The sequence below is a fragment of the Camellia sinensis genome, chromosome 15 (genome assembly GCF_055761805.1).
Source record: "Camellia sinensis isolate YWXY chromosome 15, ASM5576180v1, whole genome shotgun sequence".
NCBI lineage: Eukaryota > Viridiplantae > Streptophyta > Magnoliopsida > Ericales > Theaceae > Camellia > Camellia sinensis.
In genome coordinates, this window is record NC_138975.1 from 96,625,516 (window position 1) to 96,650,887 (window position 25,372).

The 25,372-nt window shown below is 44.6% G+C and overlaps 1 protein-coding gene across 1 annotated transcript; it reads left to right on the plus strand.

The window, feature by feature from the left end:
• Positions 1-3,855: 3,855 nt before the first annotated feature.
• LOC145813139 (uncharacterized) lies at positions 3,856-4,530 on the plus strand. Its single transcript, XM_082908412.1, has 2 exons — positions 3,856-3,971; positions 4,071-4,530. Exons 1-2 carry the CDS (start codon positions 3,856-3,858, stop codon positions 4,528-4,530), a joined length of 576 nt encoding a protein of 191 aa, XP_082764538.1.
• Positions 4,531-25,372: the final 20,842 nt, after the last annotated feature.

Genomic DNA, 25,372 nt, shown 5'->3' on the forward strand with positions numbered 1-25,372 from the left:
GTGTTAGAGCAGGAAAATATGAACCTTTTTTATGTTATACACAAGAGCTAAAACAGTAAACAAAATAGGTAGAAAACCGATGCAAGTTTGGGGAATAAAGAGGAAAATGCTCACCCTTGAAGAACCTTTGAAGAGCAAGTGGTCTAGCCTCCTTCTTTGGATCAAAACCAGTCCAAAACTCAAGAAACAACTCCCCCAAGTCCCTCAATCTCGGACTAAGGTGTGATAGTGTGTGTAATGGTGCAAAAGTAAGGTAAAACACACCTTTTGGGCCAAGAAACACACACAAAGGAGGGGGAAGAGGGAGATATAGAGATAGAGTGTATCTATATTGTTAAGGGCTGGTTTTTGCTTCTAAGAGTCTAACCTAGAACCAAGAGGGAGGACCCTCTCTTATAAGGATCCCTCTTGCAAAGCTTATTCAACAAGCTTGGCTAGAGGGAAATCCCTCCATACACGTGTATGGAGGGGAAGGGAGTTGGTGCCAGCTATCACAGCTGGCACAAAATATCTCCATAAAGTGGAGGAACAGTGGTCGGCTGCCCAAAAAAGCTATTTTGGCAAAAAAAAGTGCCGACCGGCAACATATTATGCCGACCGGCAATAAAGTGTGCCGACCGGCAAACAAAAGTGCCGATGGAAGAAAAAGACCGGCCGGTGGCCTCCAGCCACTGTCGGTGGTGTATGGGGGTGTCTCACAAGACATTCCCTGCCCTTCTAAGGCAAAACAAAAGTGTTCGGTGCAAAACCGGACACCACACGGTCAGGTTCGGAGATCCTGAGGTAGGGCGCGCGAGTCGAGACCTCCGGGAACTCCAAACGAACACAATCATGGATGATCACCGAGTGTTCAAACGGTGACGTCCAAGTCTTGAGGACGGTCAAAAATGGGGTGTCTACACTCCTCTTGGTGTTGTGGAAAGTTAAAGAATCTTCCATCAAAGCTAGGGTTTCATCTCCATTTCTTCATCAAACATTGAGGTAGGGGATTTCCTTGAGTTATATATAGTTTATGTAAGTTTGTGATTGATTTGGGAGCTCTCCTTTGGTATTTCGAAAATGGGTTTTTGTTTCAAGAAATGGATGGTTTTGTAGGAGAAATCTATTTTGAAATGCGGAATCATGATGTTGAGATTAATGTGTTTAGAGGGGTTTTTGAGATGAGATGAGGAAAGGTTAAGGTTTTTGGTGAAAAACCTAGAAGCGTTGGGGTTTTGGGAATAATGGGGGAAATCAAGGGATTTTTCTTGAAATGAATAAAAGGGTGAGTGAGAATTTCATAATGTTGATATCATGTGATAAATTCTAGACGTATAAAGGTTGGAAACCTCACCTAATTTTTCATTGGTCACCTACATATACAAATGTGATTATAAATTGTACATTGTTGTGTTCCATGATATATGAGTATTGTTGTGAAACGAAATTATTGTTCAAACATTTGGTCTACCTTTGGAAATATTTAGAATGTGAAGTTATATGAATTGTAGGTTCATTGTCGTATAAAGATCCATGATAGAAACTTTGTACCATTTAATGAAATAACATGGAGAAGGGAAAATTAGGAATGTAATTGTTATGGTAATGTTGTTGGAATAACTTGGAATTGGAGAAATACTACGAGGCATGGATTATCAATGCATTTCATATTCTTTTAACTAATTATTATGCATCGTGTATCCAGATTGGAAACATTTACATTCAAGAAAGGAATATATACATACATATGGTAATGAAAGCAGCGATAATGTGTATGGGGTAAATACATTGGTGAGTCCGGTTAGGGGTGTAGATGAATTGATAAGTTGGCCTGAGTGTTCGGGATGAAAGACCGAAAGCACGCATGGAGGAGGTACCACTTCTCTTCCGGTTAACAACCGGTAAAGTGGGGTTATTGGTAGTGCTTGTTGAGCCTACTTGCAGACACCAGCCTAGGGACTACCTGTGGCGTATTTACCATCCCTTATGGTTAAAATTGGAAATGTGAAATTGATGAGATTGCAAAAATGCTATCGAAAACATGGTGATTTTCAAGAAAGACATGACATGACATGGGACCATCTTGAAAAGGCATTGCATGCCATTTGCACTTGCATTAAATATTGAATATCTTGCATAAATGTAGATAGTTTGTTAGGGATTTCTCTACTGGGCTTTATGTTCACCCCTATGGAATTTTGGTGCAAGAAAAGACGTGGTAATCTCGCCAAGTTGAGGGCGTAGATAATTGTGAAGAGTACATAGCTCTATTTTGTTGTGATTTAATTGCTAGCCACGGGCTATTTTTGTATGGGTCCGAGAGGCCACTTTTGTGTAACCGGGCTTAAGCCTTAGAAGTTGTAGCCCATATGGGCATTTATTTGTTTTGAGAACTATATGTCTCACATGCTATAGATTCATGTGTTTTTCTTACCAATGAATGTATAATATGCATGTGAAACTTTTGTATAAACTCGTTCATTAACTATGTAAAGATGGAAGGATTATTGTCATTGTTTAGTGAACGTTAGTTGATGTGGTTAGTTTATGTTGAATTATTTTGGGGCGTTACAGGCATGCTATCTTCTAGCTGCAAAAGACCAAGAGAACTGGAAGTGCAATCGATTGAGGTACCGGATAGGGAGAGCCTCGAAGACATTGGGAGAATCCCAAGTGAAAGGCAACCGAAGCCCTGCATTGGGTCGAAATTGACGGAAGACCTGACAAGTTTTTCATGATCGGCGCTTCCTTAGATAAAGTTGAAAGACAGGAGTTGGTATCCTTCTTACTCGACAATATTGATGTATTTTCATGGTCCCCATACGAGATGCTAGGAGTGGATCCATCAGTGGCCCAACACTGCTTAAACGTTGATCCGAAATGTAAGCCAATTATTTAGAGAAGTCGGCGGTCAGCTGCGGAGCATACTTTGGCCGTTGTTGAAGAAGTATATCGGTTACTTGATGCTAGGGTGGTTCGCGAAGTAACCTATTCTACATGGTTGTCGAATACTGTGGTCGTAAAGAAGAAGAATGGCTCTTGGCGTATCTGTGTGGATTTCACGGACTTGAACAAAGCTTGTCCCAAGGACTGTTTTCCCCTGCCCAGAATAGACCAACTCATAAATACAACGGCACATCATCAACGCATGAGCTTCTTGGATACCTACAGGGGCTATCATCAAATTGCCATGCATCCAGAGGATCAAGAAAAAATCGCATTCGTCACCCCAAGAGGAACCTATTGCTACAAGGTCATGCCTTTTGGGCTGAAGAATGCAGGGGCAACTTATCAAAGATTAGTGACTGCCATGTTCAAGGAACAACTCGGCCGTACCATGGAAGTATACATCGACGATATGGTGATCAAATCCAAGGAAAAGCACTCCTATCTAGCCGATTTGTCAGAAACATTCGGCATCCTTCAAAAGTACAAGATGAAATTGAACGCTTCTAGGTGTGCATTTGGTATCAGATCCGGCAAATTCCATGACTACATCGTTAACCACCGCGGAATCGAAGCCAATCCGAGGCAAATCATGGAAATTCTAGAGATTGGATTCCCTCGGTCAGTCAAAGAGGTTCAGAAGCTGATAGGAATAGCCGCTGCGCTCAACAGGTTTATCAGTTGTTCCACGGATCCTTGTCAACAATTCATTCATACACTTCAGCAAGGCAAAGCATTGGATTGGACCCCCAAGTGCCAGGCTGCTTTGCACGACTTGAAGTCTTATCTCCGATCAGTACCACTCTTAGCCACACCTGCGGCAGGCGATCCACTCATTTTGTATCTGGCAGTATCTGACCGAGCGGTCAGCGCCGTACTGTTAAGGGAAGAACTGGGGGAGTAGCGACCATTTACTATGTGAGCAAAGCTATGGCTGACGCCGAAACACGTTACTTTCCATTAGAAAAGCTTATCCTTGCTCTCGTCATTGCTGTAAGAAAACTGATGCAATACTTTCAGCGGCGTACCATTGGGGTACCAACGAAGTAACCCCTTCGGTCAACGCTCCACAGCGCGGAAGCATCGGGGCGCGTTTCGAAATGGGCTCTTGAACTCGGCTAGCATGATATCTAGTTTTTACCCAGAACTTCCATCGAAGGGCAACTGCTTGCCGACTTTGGAGCCGATTTCACAGGATCCCTCGCCGACTTTAAGTCAGATCAAGTGCAAACTAAACCCAACTGGAGAATGTATGTTGGTGACCTTTGGCAGATGTATTGTGACGGGTCATCCAACCAGCGTGGCAGTGGGGATGGCGTAGTAACCATGACCCCTGAAGACGCAATAATCGAACAGGCCGTCAAACTGGGCTTCGACGCATCGAATAATGAGGCCCAATACGAAGAACTGTTAACCGGCTTACGAAATGCACTTCACCTCGGTGTGTGGTGTCTACTTGTTTTCTGTGACTCAAAGCTAGTAATCAACCAATTGAAAGGGGAATATGCAGCCAAAAATGACTGGATGGTAGCCTATATGAAAATGGGTAATTCTTTGCTCGCGAAATTTGATCACCACAAACTGAATCAAATAACTCGGGATTAGAACAAGCATCCAGACGCCCTGGCTTGCTTTGCCTCTGCCATCAACTCAGAAATTAAGTGGACAATCGAAGTAGGGTTCGTCCTAGAGCCGAGCGTTGCCTCTTCAGAATCATATCAAGTTAGCGTTATCGAATCGGGTCCAAGTTGGATGGACTCTATCGTCGCATTCCTATCTTCAGAGCAGCTCCCGACGGATAAGAAAGAAGCACACAAACTGCGAAACAAAGCTGTCCGATACGATTTGGATCCACAGGGAAAGCTCTACCAAAAATCACTCTCTGGGTCATACTTAGAATGTGTTCACACGGATAAAGTCGAGGAACTTCTGTCTGAAATACATGAAGGCAATTGTGGTGCCCATTCGGGCAGACGATCTCTGGCCCATCGAGCCGTAACGTAAGGGTATTACTGGCCGACCATGCGAACTGATGCCGAGTGTTATGTCAAGAAATGCGAGCAATGCTAGAAGTTTTCCCCCCTAACTCATCTGCCTGCCGAGGAGTTAAACTCAATCACTAGTCCTTGGTCATTCGCTTAATGGGCGCTTGATATCGTTGGACCGTTACCACGGGCACCAGGCAACAAGCGATTCCTAATTGTTGCGACGGATTATTTCACAAAATGGGTCAAAGCAGAGGCACTAATACATATTTGAGATTCCGATGTTCAGCGTTTTGTATGGAAAAACATCATAACGAGATTCGGCATACCCCGAGCACTTGTTTCAAACAACGGCACCCAGTTTGATTGTGGAGTGTATCGAGAGTTGTGCAACACTTATGGTATCTGGCCCTACTTTTCCTCGACGGCTTACCCCCAAAGCAATGGTCAAGCGGAGGCCACCAACATGATTATTATGCATGGCATCAAGAAAAGGCTGGAGAAAGCTAAAAGCAGATAGGTCGAAGAGTTGCCTAGCGTACTGTGGGTTCATCACAGTACTCCAAGGCGATCCACAGGGAAAACACCGTTTGTTCTAAGCTTCGGAACCCAGGCAATCATCCCCCTGGAGATCGGCCTTCCAACCTTGAAATCGAAGGTTTTTGACATGGGCCGAAATGACATGATGTTGGCCTTGGACTTGACTCTGATTGAAGAACACTAAGATCATGCCCTGTTTCCATGGCACGGTACCAGCAACAGCTTGCTAAATCATATAATCAACGTGTTCAGCAACACCGTTATACACTAGGAGAGTTGGTCCTCAAGAAAGTGCTTCCCGTTGACGAAAAATTGGGTCCTAACTGGGACGACCCCTACCAAATTGACTCAATCGCAGGGACAGGGGCATATCAGCTCAAGGACATGGATAGAAGAAGCTTGTCGCGTCCGTGGAATTCCACACACTTGCACAGATTTTATCATTAAGTAAACTTGTACGGCACAACAACTTGTTTTGATTTTACACCGTGTACATCATTTTTTTTAATACAGTGTTCTCTCTTGCCCAGTGAGTTCTGGTTGTGTCGAAAGACTTCGAATTCGGAGCGCCCTTTGTGGAAATCACAATTGGCCAGCACAAAAAAGGCTCCAAATTCAGAGCACCCTTCGTGAATGACACGTTTGGGCCGAATAAGCCTCTGAATTCGGAGCGCCTTCGTGAATGACACGTTTGGGCCGAACAAGCCTCCAAATTCGGAGCGCCCTTCGTGAATGACGCCTTTGGGCCGAATAGGCCTCCGAATTTAGAGCGCCCTTCACGGCAATCGCGATTGGCCAACACAAAAAGCCTCTGAATTCGGAGCACCCATCGTGAATGACACGTTTGGGCCAAATAAGCCTCCAAATTCGGAGTGCCCTTCATGGAAATCACGATTGGCCAACACAAAAAGTCTCCAAATTCGGAGCGCCTATCGTGAATTACATTTTTGGGCTGGATAAGCCTCCGAATTCAGAGCGCCCTTCGTCAATAACATGCTTGGGCCAAATAAGCCTTCAAATTCAGAGCGCCCTTCGTGGATGACACGTTTGGGCCAAATAAGCCTCCAAATTCAGACCACCCTTCGTGAATGACACATTTGGGCCAAGTAAGCCTCCGAATTCGAAGTGCCCTTTTTCGCTAATCGCGATTGCCCAACACAAAAAAGCTTCTGAATTCGAAGCGCCCTTCGTGAATGACACGTTTGGGCCGAATACGCCTCCGAATTCGAAGCGCCCTTCGTGGAAATCACGATTGGCCAACACAAAATGGCTTTGAATTCGGAGACCCATCCGCGAATGACACGTTTGGGCCGAATAATCCTCCGAATTAGGAGCTCCTTTCGTGGATATTGTGATTAATGTAAAGTAGTAGACATAACTTAATCTACAAGCATTGACCAATATAACATATAGACATTCAGAATAATATGTTTTATTCAATAGATCATGAGTACATGCTTTACATAAAAAAGGAACAATGTACATCAAAAATTATTCGGCTTCGCCCTCGTCATCAGTCTTCTCGGCATCGAAAGCCTTGAATAGAAAAATATAACTCTGATATAAGGGTGATGCCGGATCAACGCCCGCGGTTTGAAGAGCCTTGATCCATCCATGCTTAAATTCACAATTTTCGCATCGAGAGACCTCATCGGCTCGTCTTCTCTATTCCAATTTTTCAGCTGTCATGGAAGCCTTTTTCATAGGACCTAGCCTTCGTACATTCTATTGTGAATATATTGGCCATCTCTCGGTCGACAATCGCGTGATCTAGAATTCGGTGATTTACTCGCTTCGCAACAATCGGATTCACTTGGCTCACCAAATGAGTCTCAGAGGTGTTAGCTTTCTTCAACTCATTTTCGGCATTCTGCACGTGGGCTTGTAAGCTCTAAATGCGAGCATCCCTTTGCTCTATCTCTCTTCGCGCGGCACGAAGGCGCATGCCGATTTCATAGAAGGTATACAAACCCTTTACTGCTCCAAGAACGCCTTCCCGAAAAACTTCATAATCAGCCTGGCCGACCATGAAATGCTGAACTTCTAGCAGAAAAATCTTTTGAGTGAACTCGACTGCTTCATTTGGGTCGCGAATGATGGAATCTGCTTCCGTCATCGATTTGTTTCCAACAAAAACCGAAAAACTCAACGAGCGCAGTGTTGCATTGGTTTCACCTCTCGAGCGAAGGGAGTTACCTCGTTGCTGTTTTTCCTTTCTAGGTGACCTACTTCAGTGATGTAGGGAATGGCGCTTCTCACGCTCCCTCGACGTCCTACTCCCAGTGTGCGTAGGCTCACCACATCAATTCATCTCAGCGTCCAATTCCGCCAGTGTCCTACCTTCCCCTCTGCTGATGAAGAATAGTCTTCTTGCCTTCCACAGTCATCCACACTACTTTTTTCCTCTCCCAATTTGTTGGATTTGAACGCAACAATGGCACCTCCGTGCACGCAGCCCCCGCCCCATTTGTTGATTACGGGGGCAACACTCCCGAGGCTATCTCATTCATGCTCACATTCAAGGCCATGCGCCGATAAGTTCATGTGCCCCAGCCATTCCATAAACCACTAATACTCGACGTTCCAGTTCATTCCTTAACTGGGGCAAGGGCAGATTAGTTAATCTTAGCGGCTAAAGATTCGTTAATCTAATCGGCCAAATTTCAAGGCCTTGCGCCGATAAGTTCATGTGCCCTAGCCATTCCATGAACCACCGATATTCGGCGTTCCAGTTCATTAACTGGGGCAAGGGCAGATTCATTAATCTTAGCGGCTAAAGATTTGTTAATCTAATTGGCCAAATTTCAAGGCCTTGCGCCGATAAGTTCATGTGCCTCAGCCAATTCATGAACCACAAATATTCGGCGTTCCAGTTCATTCCTTAACTGGGGCAAGGGAAGATTCGTTAATCTTAGCGGCTAAGGATTCGTTAATCTAATCTAAGGACTTGTTAATCTAATCGGCCAAATTTCAAGGCCTTGAGCCGATAATTTCATGTGCCTCAGCCAATTCATGAACCACCGGTATTCGGCATTCCAATTCATTCATTAGCTTGGGCAAGGGAATATTCATTAATTTATTCGGCTAAATTGAAAAGATACGCAACTATCTAATCGGTAGCTATTTAATCGGATGTTTAATTTACTCATCTCATGATCTTACATCATACTAGATTGTTAACTAGCACATGCAATAGGCAGAAAAGCAATGGAAATTTTCATTAATAAATTGAGTACAGATAGTAATCATTTTACACATGAAAATTGCCCTACATTTAACTTCTAGTCGAAGTAAATACACAAAAATCTACTTACAAAAATCTACAAAAACTATGCATGGAAAATGCCTAACAAAAATCAAAATGTCACCCTAGTCAATCTTCAGGGTCAGACTTCAGCGGCTCAACGTCCATCTGCTCGTATGGAATCGGCTATGCCAATGTCACATTAGCGACAATGAGGGCTTTGAGCCAGCCATGTTTGAAGCCTCGATTCTCGAATTTGGTTACTTCCTCCACATAGTTCTCCAAGGCAATGTCCTTCCCAGCTTGGAATGCTTTGGAAATCTAAGAGTCGGCTATTTCCTTTGCCTTCTTCGACCCTTCCAAATCGGCTTCCAGTTTGGAAATCACCTCCTAGGCTAACTTGAGCACATCTTCGCTCGCATTTTCCCTCTCTTCGGTGGCCAACTGGAGTTGGTCAGAACTCTTCGCCTTTTCTACCTTGGCGTTGGCTCTTGCACACTCCTCCGCCGCTCTCACCGCCTCGGACTCGGCCCTTTGAGAGGCCTCCACAGTCTTGCTCTTCTCGTTTTCAATTTTGGTTTTCTGAAAGTTGATATGTTCAATAACATCATGTTGACAGTGGCCCATCTTGGCTATCTTGCCGCCATTTGCAACAAAATAATAGATAATAAAAATAAAAAATGTATAAGCGGAAGACTGCAGATATGGCTCAAGTCACGTACCAATATAGCCCATTGAGCGGCTAATGCTATTGATAGCAAATCTGGCTCTGCTCGAAAAATTGTGCTGTCAACTAGCAGGGAAATTGAGGAAGCCAAGCTCTAAGCCACAGCCGGATCGTTCAGAGCCGATGTATCGGACGCAATCGGCACGTTCTTTATCCTTGGTTGGACGATGAACGACATAACCGGGTCTGACTCCTCCAAGCGTGGCCGTTTATCTGTAAGTATTTCCTCAGGATCAGCTTCACGCTCGGCGGGACACTTTTCCTCCCTCTGCTCGACCTCTTGATCCAACTGTTTGATTATTTGCTCCGTCTAGTCCATTTCAACTTAAGTCGTTTCAACCTGCTCCATCTCAGTATCCGATAGAGAAGACTCGTCATGGCAACAAGGGAAGGTTCAGATCAGTTGGTCTCGACCCTCCTTCGGGTGGCCATCCATTCGGTATTTTTTCTCCTGGCTAGCTGCGTGAGCGACTCCCTAGCCATGTTCTCAGGGTAGGCACCGGGAAGGTCCCCTAAGTCAGTAAAAATGTCTTCAAATGAGACGTCCCCTCGGCCTGAAGTGGATGGGATTGGATTGATTAAGGCTGGCTTCTTCAAAAGCCAAGTTCAGAGCCTCGTCAACTTCTTCAGCATCAAAAGTGGACTGATTCAGCTGTTTGGTGACTTCTTCGGCTACTTGTTCTTCCTCCTGCTCTAAATTAGAACCTTCCAAACCAATCTGCCTTAGGTTTTTGAAGTTAGGGAAGATAAGAGTCGTGAGCTGCTATTCGCCCCTCGAAATCCAAATGTTGTCTGCTACCGAAAAGGTTGCATAAGTCGGCTCGTATCTTACAGGTATATGGGCCGCCCTCCCTTGCTTCTAGAGGTTTGGACGGCCAAAGAATTGGAGTGCGGTTTTGATTTCCGCAAGCACAACGTCGTCGGACGAAACCAGAACTTTCTTCAAATCTTTGCCTACATAAATAAAACAATAAGTGCATGGAAGAAAAGCCGAGTAAATATATAGCAAATACAAGTAAGAAACTATACGGTCACCTAGTTTGCCTTTTCGTCTAGGCACAGGATCTAGGCATTCTTCGCCCTCGCCGAATTCCCAGTTGCCTCGGACAACGACCATGACATCGTCAACTCACTTGCTAGAGCTGGCAAGCATAGTCACCAAATGATGGTCGGTGTCCTTAGCCCTGAGAAAGTAGCGCCCCTACTGGCCAGAAGATTTGGCCAAGGCATAGCAATGCTGAATGGAAGGATACCAAGATTGATCCTAAGGCGTCGGTTCAACTCTACGATTCCCATTATGATTCGGTAAAAAATTTACATTACGTTGGGAAGGGATTAGACCCCAGTGGCAAAGGACAACCCTTAAAAATTGGGGAAAGGGGAAACGGACTCCGCCCTCGGCAATTGATAGGAGAGGAAAGATGATTGTACTCTCATCAGTCCTTTCCATATGAAGTGTGCTCTTTGCCACGAGTGATAGGTGGACGTCGTCAAGAATGGAAAAATGGTGTCGAAAACCAGAAACTCGATCCGCAGAAAGAAGGGCTTTTAATTGTTTGGCCATCCTAGGCAGTTTAGGGAGTATGATAAACTAAAAACAAACAAGGAAATAGGATTCGAAACAAGGGAGAAGAGAACTTACAAGAAGCGGAGAAGACAATGAGAATGGGAGTAAGTTGTAAAGGTCGCGAAATGTCGGTGTTATACTGAAAGGCCAATCAGAAACTTTGAGTATTCAAAAAACATACATTCGAAGGGACAAAGTTTTAAATCGCATTAAATAAAGGAAGCGTATGAAGGGGTGGGAAATTGTAATGATAACCAAAAAGTGTATGCGTTTTGACACTTACATTAGAATGAGGTTAACCGCCAAATTTTTGTTTTGACTTTTCAAGTTCGAAACCAAGCACGCTGACTAACTGGTGTTAGTAGGATGTTTGGGGGGCAATTGTGGGAGCCGAATATCGGTAGATGGATGGAAGCCAAATACACACTTAGAAAATCAGGATATATATTATATTCGGCTCCATCCTGTACGATCCCGAAGCTCAATAGACAAATCGGTCATAGAACTAGTTGAACAAAAAGCCGAGTGTGAATTGGCATAAAACAGAAGGGGTCGAATGAACAATCACGCGATGGATTAAGAGTGGGCTTGACCCTGGGGCCCAAAAGAAAATATAAATAGATGAACATCAACGAAAGAAAGGTATGTGAGAACAAACCCAAGAAACATAAGACTCAAGCAAACAAGAGACCTATACTAACTTGTCTGTCGGAGTGCTAATTCTGGTACCCCCAACTGGAGTGTTAATCCCTTTTTGAAGTGGCGATCAGAGGTTGAGGGACGACTTTCATGATCCTAGAGTATTTTCAAACCTACTCCTCCACAATTGGCGCTGTCTGTGGGAATACTCAAGCCTACTCCTCCAAGTTTGTGTCATAATTTCTGGATCGTTTCCTTTACATCAGAACAATAGGGTGGTGAATCGTAACTTTGGAAATCTCTAGACAAGTATCACATTTCAAGAAAATTTCGTCGCGGGAAACCGTAAATCGACACCCTTGTAAACATAGGCTATACAAACACTACTATTGCCATTTTACCAATATTTCGTCCGTGGGATTGGTACCTATGTATATGCACACTTTTTAGGACTTTCACCATAGACACACATGCCAACTTATTTGATGTAACGACAACTCATTCCCAAATTCACCCCTTTTCTAAAAAATAATATACATTTTCCACAAAATAGACATACAACAATGCTCAATGCAAATGCATGGGAAATTAGTTTTCAATTCTCCTAAACCTCATGCAATTTCTACAACAATCAGAGTTATCCTCCACCAATAGCCCAAAATAAATATCTCTAAACAAATAGATAATTTCAATAAATATGAACTTTCCAATTCTCAAGATGTGAGTGATAATACATATCCAACTCCACCATCCTCATCATACAACTCGATTTCACTATTTCAATATCAATTCCATTAATCAATACAAAATCAACATTTGAGATTTGTAGGGCCAAAAACCCTCTTTCCTTTATAAATCATTTCCCAAGCTCAAAACCCAACATTTAATCATAGCTCATTAATAAGCATGCAAGCATAACCATCCCCAATAAATCATTTGAAAACCCTTCCTTTTAATTTCGAACCAAAACTAAAGATTTGTTTAAAAATCCACTTTTTCACAATGTTGTTTTATAAAAACAAATAACTAACTCATAAAGAAGTGCAGAGAATCCCTACCTCAAGCTTAAAACATGGAAGAGAAGAACTAGGGAAAACTCAATGTCAACGAAATCACAAACCACTCGAATCAAAAGGAAGCCCTTGACCCGATCCACAATCTGTCTCATAGGATCAAGGTGAAAGGATACCTCCAGGTGAGTAGATATAAGGATCTAAGTGGAAAAAGTACAATTGTAAAGAGAAAAGAGAAGTAACCAATGAGGGAAAAGTGCTTTTGGTTCTATTTATAGTGACTAGATATTAATAAAATAGTAGGTCCAAAGTCAAAAGAAAAAAAAAACAAGTCAAAAACTTCTAAAAAGTAGGGCCTAAGCCGAACAAAAATCTGAAAAAGACTCATAGGGGTTGACTCTTAGAACAGGGGCAGACCCTTGGAACAGTGGTGTCGACCCTCATGAACAAAAGGTGAGGCACTAATATTATGCAGTAGATGAGAGTCGACCCTCGAAATCAGTGGTGTCGGCCCTATTTTTCAGTAGGCAGCCTAGAAAAAGGACAGCAAGGAAAGGGTCGACCATAGGAAACCATGATGTCAACCCTATTTTTCAATAGCAATTTCCAGGATTGAGCATCAAGATAGTGTCGACACCACCCAGATTGGTGTCGACCCGAGAGGCTAACAACAAGACAAGTGTCGACACTACCAAGACTAGCATCGACCCCAAATTTTAGTAGCCACCCCAAAAACACAACAACAAGGTGGTGTCGACACCACCAAGACTGGTGTCGCCCCAAGAGTAGAACAAAACAAGGAGAATGAGGCAGTGTCGACACCACAAAGGATGTTGTTGACCCTTGACGCCAAAACCCAACACGAAGAGAGGGAAGGATGTCCACTATGGATATGGTTTCTTGGATTCGAAATCAATAAGTGGGTCAGGTCTATGCCAGATCGCTATAACCTCCCCATCTTAAGGAATTTCATCCATAAAACTTTAAATCAACAACAAAACCATGTTTAAACCCATTTACAACAATGATAGCACTTCAATTTCATCACCATGACCCATCCACCGATCATTCATTTTCATCACCATGATAAACATGTGCCCAGTGCCATTTTTGAATATACAATTCACATTTCCCAAAAATATACAATGTTTATGTTACATTGACATGCCAAGATTTTAATACAAATTCAAACATCAACAAATAGGTCTGGATACTTCTCATAGACTTCCGCCTCACATTCCCAAGTTGATTCCTCAATTCCATGATGTCTCCACAACACCTTTACCAAAAGAATTGTCTAGCCAAGTAAGACTTGGTCTCGAGTATCTAAGACTCTAACCGGTATTTTCACATACAAGGCATCCACATCTACCTCTAGTTCGATCTAATCCAACACGTGTGTATAGACACCCCATTTTTGACCACCCTCAAGACTTGGACGTCACCGGTGGAACACTCGGTGATCATCCATGTTCGTGTTCGTTTTGAGTTCCCAGAGGCCTTGGTTACGTGCCTTGCCTCAGGATCTCTCAACTTGTTCGTCTTACGTTTGGTTTTGTACCAAATACTTGTGTTTTCGCTTTGAGGGGTAGGGAATGCCATGTTGGCCATCCCTACACCCCATCGGCCTTCCCTTTGCATCACCGGCCATTAATTGCTGACACCGGCCATGGTTTCTTAATACCAATGGCCGGTCGACACTCTATATGGCCGGCCGGCTATCTGTTTGGCTGGCAACCTCGTTTTTGGCCGGTAACACCTTTTTGCCTTCTTCAGGCATGGTGCATGCCAGCTGTGCCAGCTGGAATACACCAAACCTACCCCCGGGGCTTACATGTGGCTGTTTTGCCCCTTTTGCCCCCTTTTGGTCAAAGCTTCTTGAGGAAGCTTGACCCTTTGTCAAAGCTTCCTCAAGAAGCTTGGCCAGTTGTCTTAGCTTCCTTAAGAAGCCTTGACATCCTTGCCCCCTTTGCCCCCTTTTACTTAGCTTCTTTGAGAAGCTTAGAACCATTTCTTTTGCCTATATAAGGACATCTCCTCCTCCATTGTAAAAGTTTAGAAAAAAAACAAAAAAGACAGAGCTTATACATATATTCTGATATATATATCTTCTCTCTCTATATATTTCCCTCTCTCTCCTCCCTTGTGTGTGTTTTGTGGCCTAAAAGTGTATTTTTACCTTAGTTTTGCACTAACACACACACCATCACACCTTACTTTGACCTTGAGGGGCTTGGAGGGCTTGTTCTTGAGGTTTTGGGCTGATTTTGATCAAAAGAAGAGGGCTGCATTTGCTGTTCATCAAGAGTTCTTCAAGGGTAACTACTTTACTTTAGTTTCCCCAATCTTGCATTGGCTTTTGACCTATCTTGCATGTTGATTTAAGCTTTGTGTATAACTGAAAAAAGTCTTGTATTTTCATGCTTAAGATTCTTCATTGAGGTTGTTTTGGTGTTTGGGGTCGATCTCCCCCTCTTAGGCCTCTTTTGGCCTCTTTTTGTGCTCTTTCAGTAAGCTTTGTTTACCTTAGTGTGTTGGCCTTCTCACCACTGAAATCCAATGGAATTTCAGTGGTGAGGAAGGGGTTCTGAGGTCTTGCATAGGGGAGGGACACCCCCTCTCCCTTGGTCTCTCATTTTGTTCATGTTTTGGCTCATAAGGGTAACATGTATGCTTGGTCGTATTTGGCCCTATTTCAGAGGTTTTTGGGTGTTATTTGGGGATATCTTACCTCTATTTTTGGTCAGATTTGTGGTCCCTTACATGCTTAATACACTTGCTTTGTATTCCCCCATTTTGCCTAGAAATGCATCTAGCCATTAAACCATCGTGCTTGCATATTCTTGCCTAGCTTTGTGAAGCTTTTGGTCATGATTTATCATGATTAAGGTCTGTTGGGTGCTGGTTTGGTCGTATTTTCCATGTTTGGTATAGCCCCTTTGTATTTTGGCTTGCGAGCCTTCAGTGTGTGAGTCACTAGCATGCTTTAGTTGGGCTGTTTCAATGATTTGGAGTCATTTCATATGCCATTTCAGTCCCTAATCCATGCTTGTATGCCCACATTCATCATCACTTTCTTGCCTTGAAAGGTTGTTCTTTTGTGCCTTGGGAAATGGTCATTGTGCATGCCTATGTGTTTAGACATTAGGCTGCCATATCAGTGGGTTTTGAGGGCCATTTTTGCATGCTAAAACTCTGTTTTGTGTTGAAAAATTCATGCTGTGTTTGCTTAGGGGAGGTGTTGAGCAATGCTCCCATTTTTGGCCTCAAATGCCCATGTTTTGGACTTATTCCTTGGCGTGTTTTGACCATGATCTATGTATGCTTTAGTCTTGTTTTGGGGTCCCTTGGGACTATTTTAGGTCATTTTGGTCCTTTAAGGTTTGGTTGACATAGCTTTGGTTTAACCCCCCTTTATTGCTTCAAGTGTTGGTCATTGTTGCATGCCTTACTTGCATGTTTTGTTTGATTTGGCATCATTCTCTATTCATTTTCAGAGCTTAGCATGCTGGTTTAATGCCCATATATATCGCCTTTAAGTATGCTTAGAGCTATCCCCTTTTATGCTTAGGTGATGGACCTTGATGTGTGCATGCTTGCATGCATCATTTGTGCTCTTGTGTATCCTCTTAGGCCACTGTTTTGGGGGTGGACTGAGGCCCTCTCATTTTAGTATAAGTCCGTCTTTGCATATTTTGCATGCTTGCATGTTGTATCGCATTGGTTGCATGCTTACATCGTATCATTTTTTGCATGTTTGCATGTTGTTTAGTTAATGGCATTACATAGTCTTGTTGTATGCTTGATATGTCCATATTGCATTAGTCTAGCATGCAGGATTAGATAGTGTCATGTTGCATTAGCTTAGCATGTTCACTTTATCTTACATGAGTTGCATCACTTTGCATTGTATATTGCATCCATGCATTACATTTGGCTTGGTTTGGGGTGTCAAACCAAGTATGAGGATTGAGAAGTATTCATACTCCAAGTGATGCAACACGTCTCAACCCTCGGTCGTCAATCCCCTTGACCTTAACATGATAGGGTGTTGGCATTGTTTTTTTGTTTGCATGCATTTACATCAAAGTTGCTAACTTGGCCTCTTAGGCCATCATGCATCAAAAATGCACAATTGAATGCCCGAGGGTCGAGGGTCATGCTCCCTTGAGTCCCTTGCATGATAGGAAGTGTGCCCATGCTCACATTTGCTTGAAAATTCCATGCCATACATTGCTTGCCCTCTGTTGCTGTCAACTGCAGGTTTCAATAGGAAGATTTGGCCGGCCGGCCGGCAATGATGAGTGCCGACCGGCAAAGAATTTTGGCCAAGAGCAAAATCTTTAGCCGATAACCTCATTCCCATGGCCGGTGGTCTTTTGATTTGGCCGGTGGAACTCCACCGCACTCAGAATGAAGTTCAGAACAGTTTAAGAGACTTTCATAAATTTCAGAGGGGCAGGGCAGTGTCAACAATGGCAACAGTGCTATGGCAGCAAATTTCCAGGCGAGACGAGTCAAACATGCATCATCCACGCATCCCAAGGCAGGGCTGTGGCCACTTTAATCCTGCGTTTCATTTGTTAATTAATTAGAAATTCTGTAATAATTAATTTAGTATTCGGACTGTAATATTTATTTGGACCCTTTAAGCGAGGGCAATTGTGTAATAAGTGTGCGTGAGTGTGTGTATGTCTTCCACCCCTACGTCTTTCTTCCTTTTTATTTACCCGCTTATGATGGTAGACTAGGGAATATTTAAATTAGCATACCTTATGCTATGCATGCGTGCATTCATACATTTGTCTTGCATGCACCGGGCTCGGCGCATCATTCTAACTGCATTTGTATTTCAATTCCAAATTGAATACGTGTTAGTTGTAGCATTTCACATGTCATTATAGATTAGCCGAGCCTATCTTAGTTGCATTTTACATGTGTTGCATTAGCCATGTTAACATGAACTAGGATCATGCATATGATTACTAACTAGTTTTTGTTTTGGCTCGGAGTACTCGGTAAGCATTTATGCTTTAGCATACCGCATGCGTGTGAGTGTTGCCATAACAACATGATTACCATGAGGCTAGCTACTTATGTGATATAACTGCTCGAATGCCTATGGATGGAGGTTGAATTACCTAAATTGGAATAATGCATTAAAAACTGTGAATTTTTTAAGCCCACTAGATAGTGGCAAAACCATCTTTTCTAAAAGCCCACTCGAGGGTGGCAAAACCTGCATTTTAGCCTACTTGCGAGTAACAAACCATCTTCAAAACGAACATGCAATGTTTTGTTCCAATTTAGGCGATTTGGTATATACTTGTTTGCTGCGCGCATAACATAGTAATTCTAGGCTAATAAACGGAATGAGAACATATAACGTTTTCAAAAATGGATATCACGGTTAGTAGAGGCCGATCTTCGGATCGGGCGAGAGGGGGTGCTCATAGCTGACCTTCTCCAATCGTACCCTAGCTCCCGAGCCGAGGCAACTTTGGTGATGACGGACACGTGGCCTTTGGCACCGAGTCAGGGTTTCCTAAATTCCCCCTTAAAAAAATATTTAGGTGGCGACTCTGTATCTGGCAAAGTAGTCCATGTTTGGCACTTCCTTTCTAAAAATCTGTTTTCTCAAAACGATTTGCCGGATATGGACTATTTGGTTCATATTAAGAACCGTGACACAAATTGAGTCCGAACTGTACCACGAAGGCCTCACACGGGCGCGTCTATAGTTTCTGGCGACTATGCTGGGGAGTTAGAGAGCTTGACTCGAACTCGTAATATCCTGTTTTGATTTCGTTTATGTGTCTCTTTGCATTGCATGTGCATTGGTGCGCCTAGGACACCGTGTTTGCCATCTGCCATTCCTGAACGGTTTGCCGGAGGCTTGACTTTGTCAAAGCATGCCATAAGGTTGACCGGTTGTGGACTCTGACAGTATGGGAACACAAACCCTGGTTTTACCAGGGCACCCTTTTCGACCATTCGACCTAGTGCATATCGAAATCCATAGTGACCATTCCAAATTAGGACAGGTTGCTTACCCGATGTTAGGTTGTTTGAAAACTGCTGCGTGCATAGTGAAACCCTAGCTCCTGACAAAATAGGACAGGGAAACCCTACCTCCTCCATAGGGGTGTTTTGACTCTCTTTACTTGCTATGTGTTTTTAGAGTGTACCTATGCAGGGGAACACACATATCAATTCGCAAGTCTGAGTGTCAGGCCTGCGGGCATCAGTGTTTTTGGGAATCAGTCATCTATGGGTATCAGATTTAGACTTTGGGACAGCAATTTGGAAATGGTGATCAGTGATTAAGGAACAGTACATTCAACTTGTGGGCCATTTGTTGTGACACCCAACTGCGTGTTATGTTTATTTTACATTGTTACGCTGTCCAATTGCCCGTTTATTTATTTGCTTTATTTATCTTTTTACTAGGTAGTCGAGCACAATTGCTTCTGGCCCAGCAGATATTCCCCAAGCACTCTGGATTAGAGGTCGTCGGCTCCATCGATCTGAGGATCTGGTAGATGGACAACCAATGTACCACTCTCTACCCCCGGTTACTAGACGGAGGGCAGTTAGGCAGAGGATATCAGTTCAGCAGTCAGTACAGAGGGCTTTGTCTACCCCACCCGAGTACAGTAGGGATCAGGGTTCTATTTCTCCCATAGAAAGGGAACATACACCGATAATTCAGTTAGATCAGAACAGTATGGCCAATTTAGAGGAGATGGTGCACCAGCTCCATGAGAGTATGAAAATGATGCAGCAGGATGCTGTCCGACAGGCAGAGTTCGCCAAGCAGCAGGCCACAGTTATGAATGAACAAGCAGAGTTAATCGTAAGGTTACAGCAGCAAACTGGAGCATCTGCTTCGCAACAAGTTCCTCCCCCGCCAGGAATTCCCACCCCCTGGGAGACAGCTAATGTTCAGAATGACACGGACATTCCCACGGGACCACCTCCACCCCCGATCCTACCCCAAATCCAACCCCAGTTATCCAAAACACCCACCAACCTACCGGACTCTCCCTTTGAGTTCGAGACAGATCCCACAGCATTGAAGTTGAGCAAGCTCGAAAAGCTGTTCAAAAGATCCCAGGGAGTCAAGACCATCCCGGACATCGAAGATGGATATACCGACACAGCTGTGACGCTGCCCGACAGATTCAAAATGCCGCACATTGATCGATTTGATGGGTCCGGGGACCCCATGGTGCACCTGAGATTGTTTTCAGACATCTTAAGGCCAATGGGCCTCAGCAGACTTCAGAAGCTGTCTCTGTTCGGCCGAACCCTGTCGGGTGTGGCGCCCATATGGTATGCCAAATTAGAAGATGATGTCAAGAGAAACTGGGACGAGATGGCCGAGGCCTTCATTACGCGATACTCATACAATACACAAATCGAGATTACAACTCGTGATCTCGAGACGAGGCAAGAGCCTAAAGAGAGCTTCTCAGAATTCGTGACCAGATGAAGGGCCAAGGCTTCAATGATGACCTTAAGGCCTACAGACAAAGACCAAATTCGGATGATTGTGCGCAATCTTCAGCCAAAGTTGATGCAAAAGATGATTGTGCTCCCCTTCCCTACCTTTTCTGATCTACATGAAATGGGGGTGCATATTGAGGATGCCTTAAAGCAAGGCTTAATTGATAATGACCGGGAGCAACCCCGAAGAACTTTCAACTGCAACACTAATGTAGGCCCGAGCGGTACTACAACTACAAGAGCCTCCGAAGTGAGCATGGTCACCACCAACCCCCCTCCAAGAACCATGGCAACTGCGCCATTCTCCGGTGCGTCCGGAAGCCATACCCAAACAGCCAAATACCCACCCAAAAACACAAGAACCTTCGCTCCACTGTATATGCCCTTATCCAAAGCTCTGGGGGTTTTAATCAGAAAAGGGCATTTGAAGCCCGTAGAACCGCAGCCCTTACTAGAAAGACTTCCCCCTACCGACAACCCAGCCAAATATTGCGCATTTCACCAAAAGCACGGTCATGACATCGATCTGTGCTTCCGACTACGTCATGAGATTCAAGATCTCATTGATAATGGGGTGATTCTGCCTCCCGAGAAACCCAATGTTACAACAAACCCTCTCCCCACACATAACCAAGCTCCACCGCCTAAAAGGATCAACTTCATCCAAACTGGGGTCGTGCCATACAATCCTAGCATCTATATCACTCCTTCGCACCTGCGTAAACTAGAGGTACTCCTTCCCGACTCCACCGACTTGTACATGATGGACACCTCCACGACCAGACCTAAGCCAATGGTGGTGACTGTCGAGAATAAGAGAGAGGAGATCCCAAATGAGAAGAAGGTTGTTGAGTCAAAATCTGCAGAATCTGGGAGTCGTGTTTAGAAGACATATAGTCCAGGTGACTACATCTCATCAATAGGCCAGGAGGGGTCAGATATGGAATTACCAATAGGGGGAGAACCGTGTGTGATCCAAGGGGATAGTCTGGGACAGGGAACAGATGATTTAAAGGCTCTGGAAGAAGACCTTGCCAATCTCCAGTTTTACAGTGACCAAGATCCAGGGGGCACAGCGGTCAACTGGTTTGACTATGAGGAATCAGCAGAGGCTACTGGGTGGTTAGATGATCAACCAGATGGGGTGGAAGAGTTCCAACCAGGACAGAGTCCGGCAGGGGCACGAATGTCGGTAATAGTCGAAAGAGTCAGAGAACAGAATGCATCGCCGGAGGGCGCCGGTGTTAAGAATTCTGCTCGAGATTGGAGCATTCTGAATGCAGGAATTATTGAGCAGCCAGTTGTGTTGATACGGTCGGTACAAGAAAGATTTGAAGATCCCACGAGAATCAGAAAGGCAAAGGCCCGTGAAGGGATTGAAATTGTTGTGTGTGCAGGAACAGAGAATGCTGCAGGCATAGGGGTGGAAGGTACCGCGAGTACGAGAACAATCACACCAGAACCGAACAGGTGTCTGTTGGCTGCTGATGAAATGTGGTGGGAAGATGAGAATTTATGTCTTGCCCATACGGACGAAGATTGGGGGAACAATCAACCCGATGACACCTGGTACCTTGGAGAAGTCGACCACATGACAAGAAGCGGACGGTATTTCAAGCCCCCGCACCTAGACCAGCCGGAGGCATCTGGGAAAGATAAGGAAGCTGAGAGACAGAAAGAGAAGCAAGTCGAAGAAGAGGCTGTACTAAAGCAGTTAAAAAAGATACAAGAAGACATCTCCATCTGGGGACTGCTTATAGCATCGCGAGTGCACAGACAGGCTGTCCTATCAGCCATGGACAAGGCAAAGCTTTCGATAGAAACTACGCCAGAACAGCTAGTAGGCTTAGTTTTTCCAGGAGGAGCTACCCCGATGTTGACCTTTTCTGACAAAGAACTGCCACCTGAGGGTGCAAACCACAACAAGCCACTCTACATCTCCGTGGAGTGCAGAAACAAATGGATACCCGTGGTACTTGTCGACACAGGGTCCACCATCAATGTATGTCCAGCGAGGACTGCCTATGCATTTGGTTTGAAGATCGCGGACTTCGTACCAACAGCCCAGGTGATTGGGGCATACGACAATACAAGCCAAGAAGTCATGGGGACAGTGAAGATCCAGACCAAGGTTGGGCCAGGGCAGCATGAAATTGACTTTCACATCCTAGAGGTTCCCGCCACTTTCAATCTACTCTTGGGGCCACCGTGGCTACATCAAGTCAAGGCAGTTTCTTCTACCTTGCATCAAATGGTGAAATACCCCTATGGAAAGGGAGTAGCCATTGTTTTGGGGAATTCATCGATCCACCCGCCGCCGGAAGTATCTACACCAGTTTTGGAAATTGAGCACGGCATGGAGGACGTGTTTATGTCAGGTTTCACCCTTGCTGAGGCTCGGGTTGTACAAAACGTCATGGCTGCTAACGAGGGGGTATATGTTAGTGCTCAAGCGGTGTACCTCATGAACAAGCTTCAACATATCCCTGAGATGGGATTAGGAAAGAGCGGCCGGAAGGGCGTTGCAGCATTGGCCGAGGTACCACAAAACCCATATACCTTAGGCCTGGGTTATCTGCCCACCAAAGAGGATTGGGTAAGGAAAGGAAAGGAAATGGCTAAAAGAGCTAGAGCGAAACAGATGGGGAAGCCTTTTGACTTAATGCACCGGCCCATTCAGGGTACCCTAAACGGACGCTTCATCCGGGAGGGAGAGGACTTTCCGTTCTGTGGCTTCCCAGAGCCGTGGCTGAACGCAGAGAGGAAGCGCGTGCCGGGGTTTCAGATTTTCTTTGACCTGCGGTTACCTGGGGATCACGTTGCCGGAAAAGCAGACAGACCCATTAGCTGAGGCTGAGCAGAGTAAGGAAGTGCAGTCTGAGGACGCTGAAAATGAAATGGGGGTAGTGTTGGCATGTCTACTTTCAGATCCTCCGATCGAACAGAAGTGCTTGGGGGATAACTTCTCGGTATGCATGATCGGGAATAGAACGGCTGCGGGCCTACCAACAACTATTTTGGATGCATCCATCGCACCCTCTCTCATTTGGCAATACGAAGAGGGATTTTTATCAAGCAGCGCCGGGTCAGGTAGTGAGCCGGAATCTGATTCCACCGAGTCTTGTGAGTCGGAATCAGGTTCCAGCTCAACTGAGTCTGACTCTGGTATTCCTGGGGGTGATAACCCGGATGCCACAGTCCTGTCCAAGTCGTCTTTTACTTTCTCCTTTGAGTCTGTTGTAACAGAAGAATTGGACGGTTTGGAAGTACTTAATGAGAATAATGTGAATGTGGTTTCCGAGTACTTTTATGTGCCTTTGATATATTGCTTAAATCAGGACTTTCAAAATTTTGACGAAAATGACGAGGAAGAAATTCCTCCGGTTTTGCAACGATTAATTGATCAAGAGCAGGAAAGATTTGTTAAACCTTTAGTTGATGAAATCATTACTGTGAATATTGGTACTGAGAAGGACCCGCGGCTGGTCCAGATCGGGTCCACATTGTCTTCGGAGGAACGCGAGCGCTTAGTCGCTTTATTAAAAGATTTCAAAGATGTTTTCACGTGGTCCTACGAAGACATGCCTGGAATCGATCCTGAGATTGTACAGCACCGGATCCCTCTTGACCCCGAGGCCCGACTTGTCAAACAGAAGCTCAGAAGGATTCGTCCGGACTGGGCCATCAAGATTAAGGAAGAGGTCACCAAGCAAATCGATGCAGGCTTCCTGCTGGTATCCGAATACCCGACTTGGTTGGCCAACATTGTTCCAGTGCCGAAGAAAGATGGCAGGATCCGAGTATGTGTGGATTTCAGGGATTTGAACAGAGCTAGTCCAAAGGACGACTTCCCCTTGCCACATATTGATGAGTTGGTGGATTTTACGGTGGGGCATGCTTTGCTTTCGTTTATGGATGGCTTCTCAGGTTATAATCAGATAGTGATGGCACCCGAAGACCAGGAGAAGACTGCTTTCACCACCCCATGGGGGACATACTGTTATATAGTGATGCCGTTTGGGTTGAAGAATGCTGGAGCTACATATCAATGGGCCGCGACCACAATATTGCATGATATGATCCACAAAGAGGTTGAGGTGTACGTGGACGACATGATTGTCAAGTCCAAAGAAAGAGAGGGCCACTACACCGCCTTGCAAAAGTTCTTTCAAAGGATCAGAGAATTTTGGCTGCGATTAAATCCTCAAAAGTGTACGTTCGGTGTTACAGCAGGAAAAATGCTGGGGTTTTTTTATTACATAGAGAGGTACCAAAATCAAGGCCATCCTAGAAATGCCACCACCAAGGACTGAAAAAGAGGTGCGAGGCTTTCTGGGTAAAGTGCAATTCATAAGACGGTTTATCTCAAAATTAACCTTAACTTGTGAACCACTTTTTGGTCTCCTGAAGAAAGGAAAGAAATTCCAATGGGACGGCCGATGCCAAGCTGCTTTTGAACAGATCAAGGAATACTTACAGAACCTGCCTGTGTTGTCACCGCCAGAGCCGGGGAGACCGTTGATATTGTATCTTTTGGTAACCGAGACCACAATGGGCTGCATGCTCGCACAAGAATCAAAGGACAAGGTGGAAAGAGCCATCTACTATCTGAGCAAGAAGATGCTAGAGTATGAGACTCGCTACACACCGTTGGAGAAAGCTCGTTTAGCTTTGGTATGGGCTACCAGGAAGCTGCGACACTACCTGTTAGCTCACTCTGTAATGTTGGTTTCACGACTCGATCCTATCAAATATCTTTTCAAGAAACCGGCGCTTACAGGTAGGCTAGCTCGTTGGTTGCTGTTGCTTTCCGAATTCGATCTGAAATACGTGACACATAAGTCAGTCAAGGGAAGAGCAGTGGCAGAGTTCTTAGCTGACCATCCAGTGGAAGGGGGTGAAGCAGTTGAGTACTCGTTCCCAGACGAGGCCATTTTGCATATCGACAACGAGTTTTGGATGATGTATTTTGATGGAGCGTCCAACCAATACGGGTATGGGATAGCGGTGTTGCTAATACCACCCGACAACTCCCGTATCCCTCTAGCATTCAAACTCTGATTCAAAGTCTCGAACAACGAAGCAAAATATGAGGCATGCATTGCCGGTCTAGAAGCAGCCCTCGAGCTAGGAGCAAGACGGTTGGACGTCATCGGGGACTCAAACCTTGTTGTGTCTGAAGCAAAAGGAGACTGGAAAGTCAAAGAAGAAAAGATGATGATG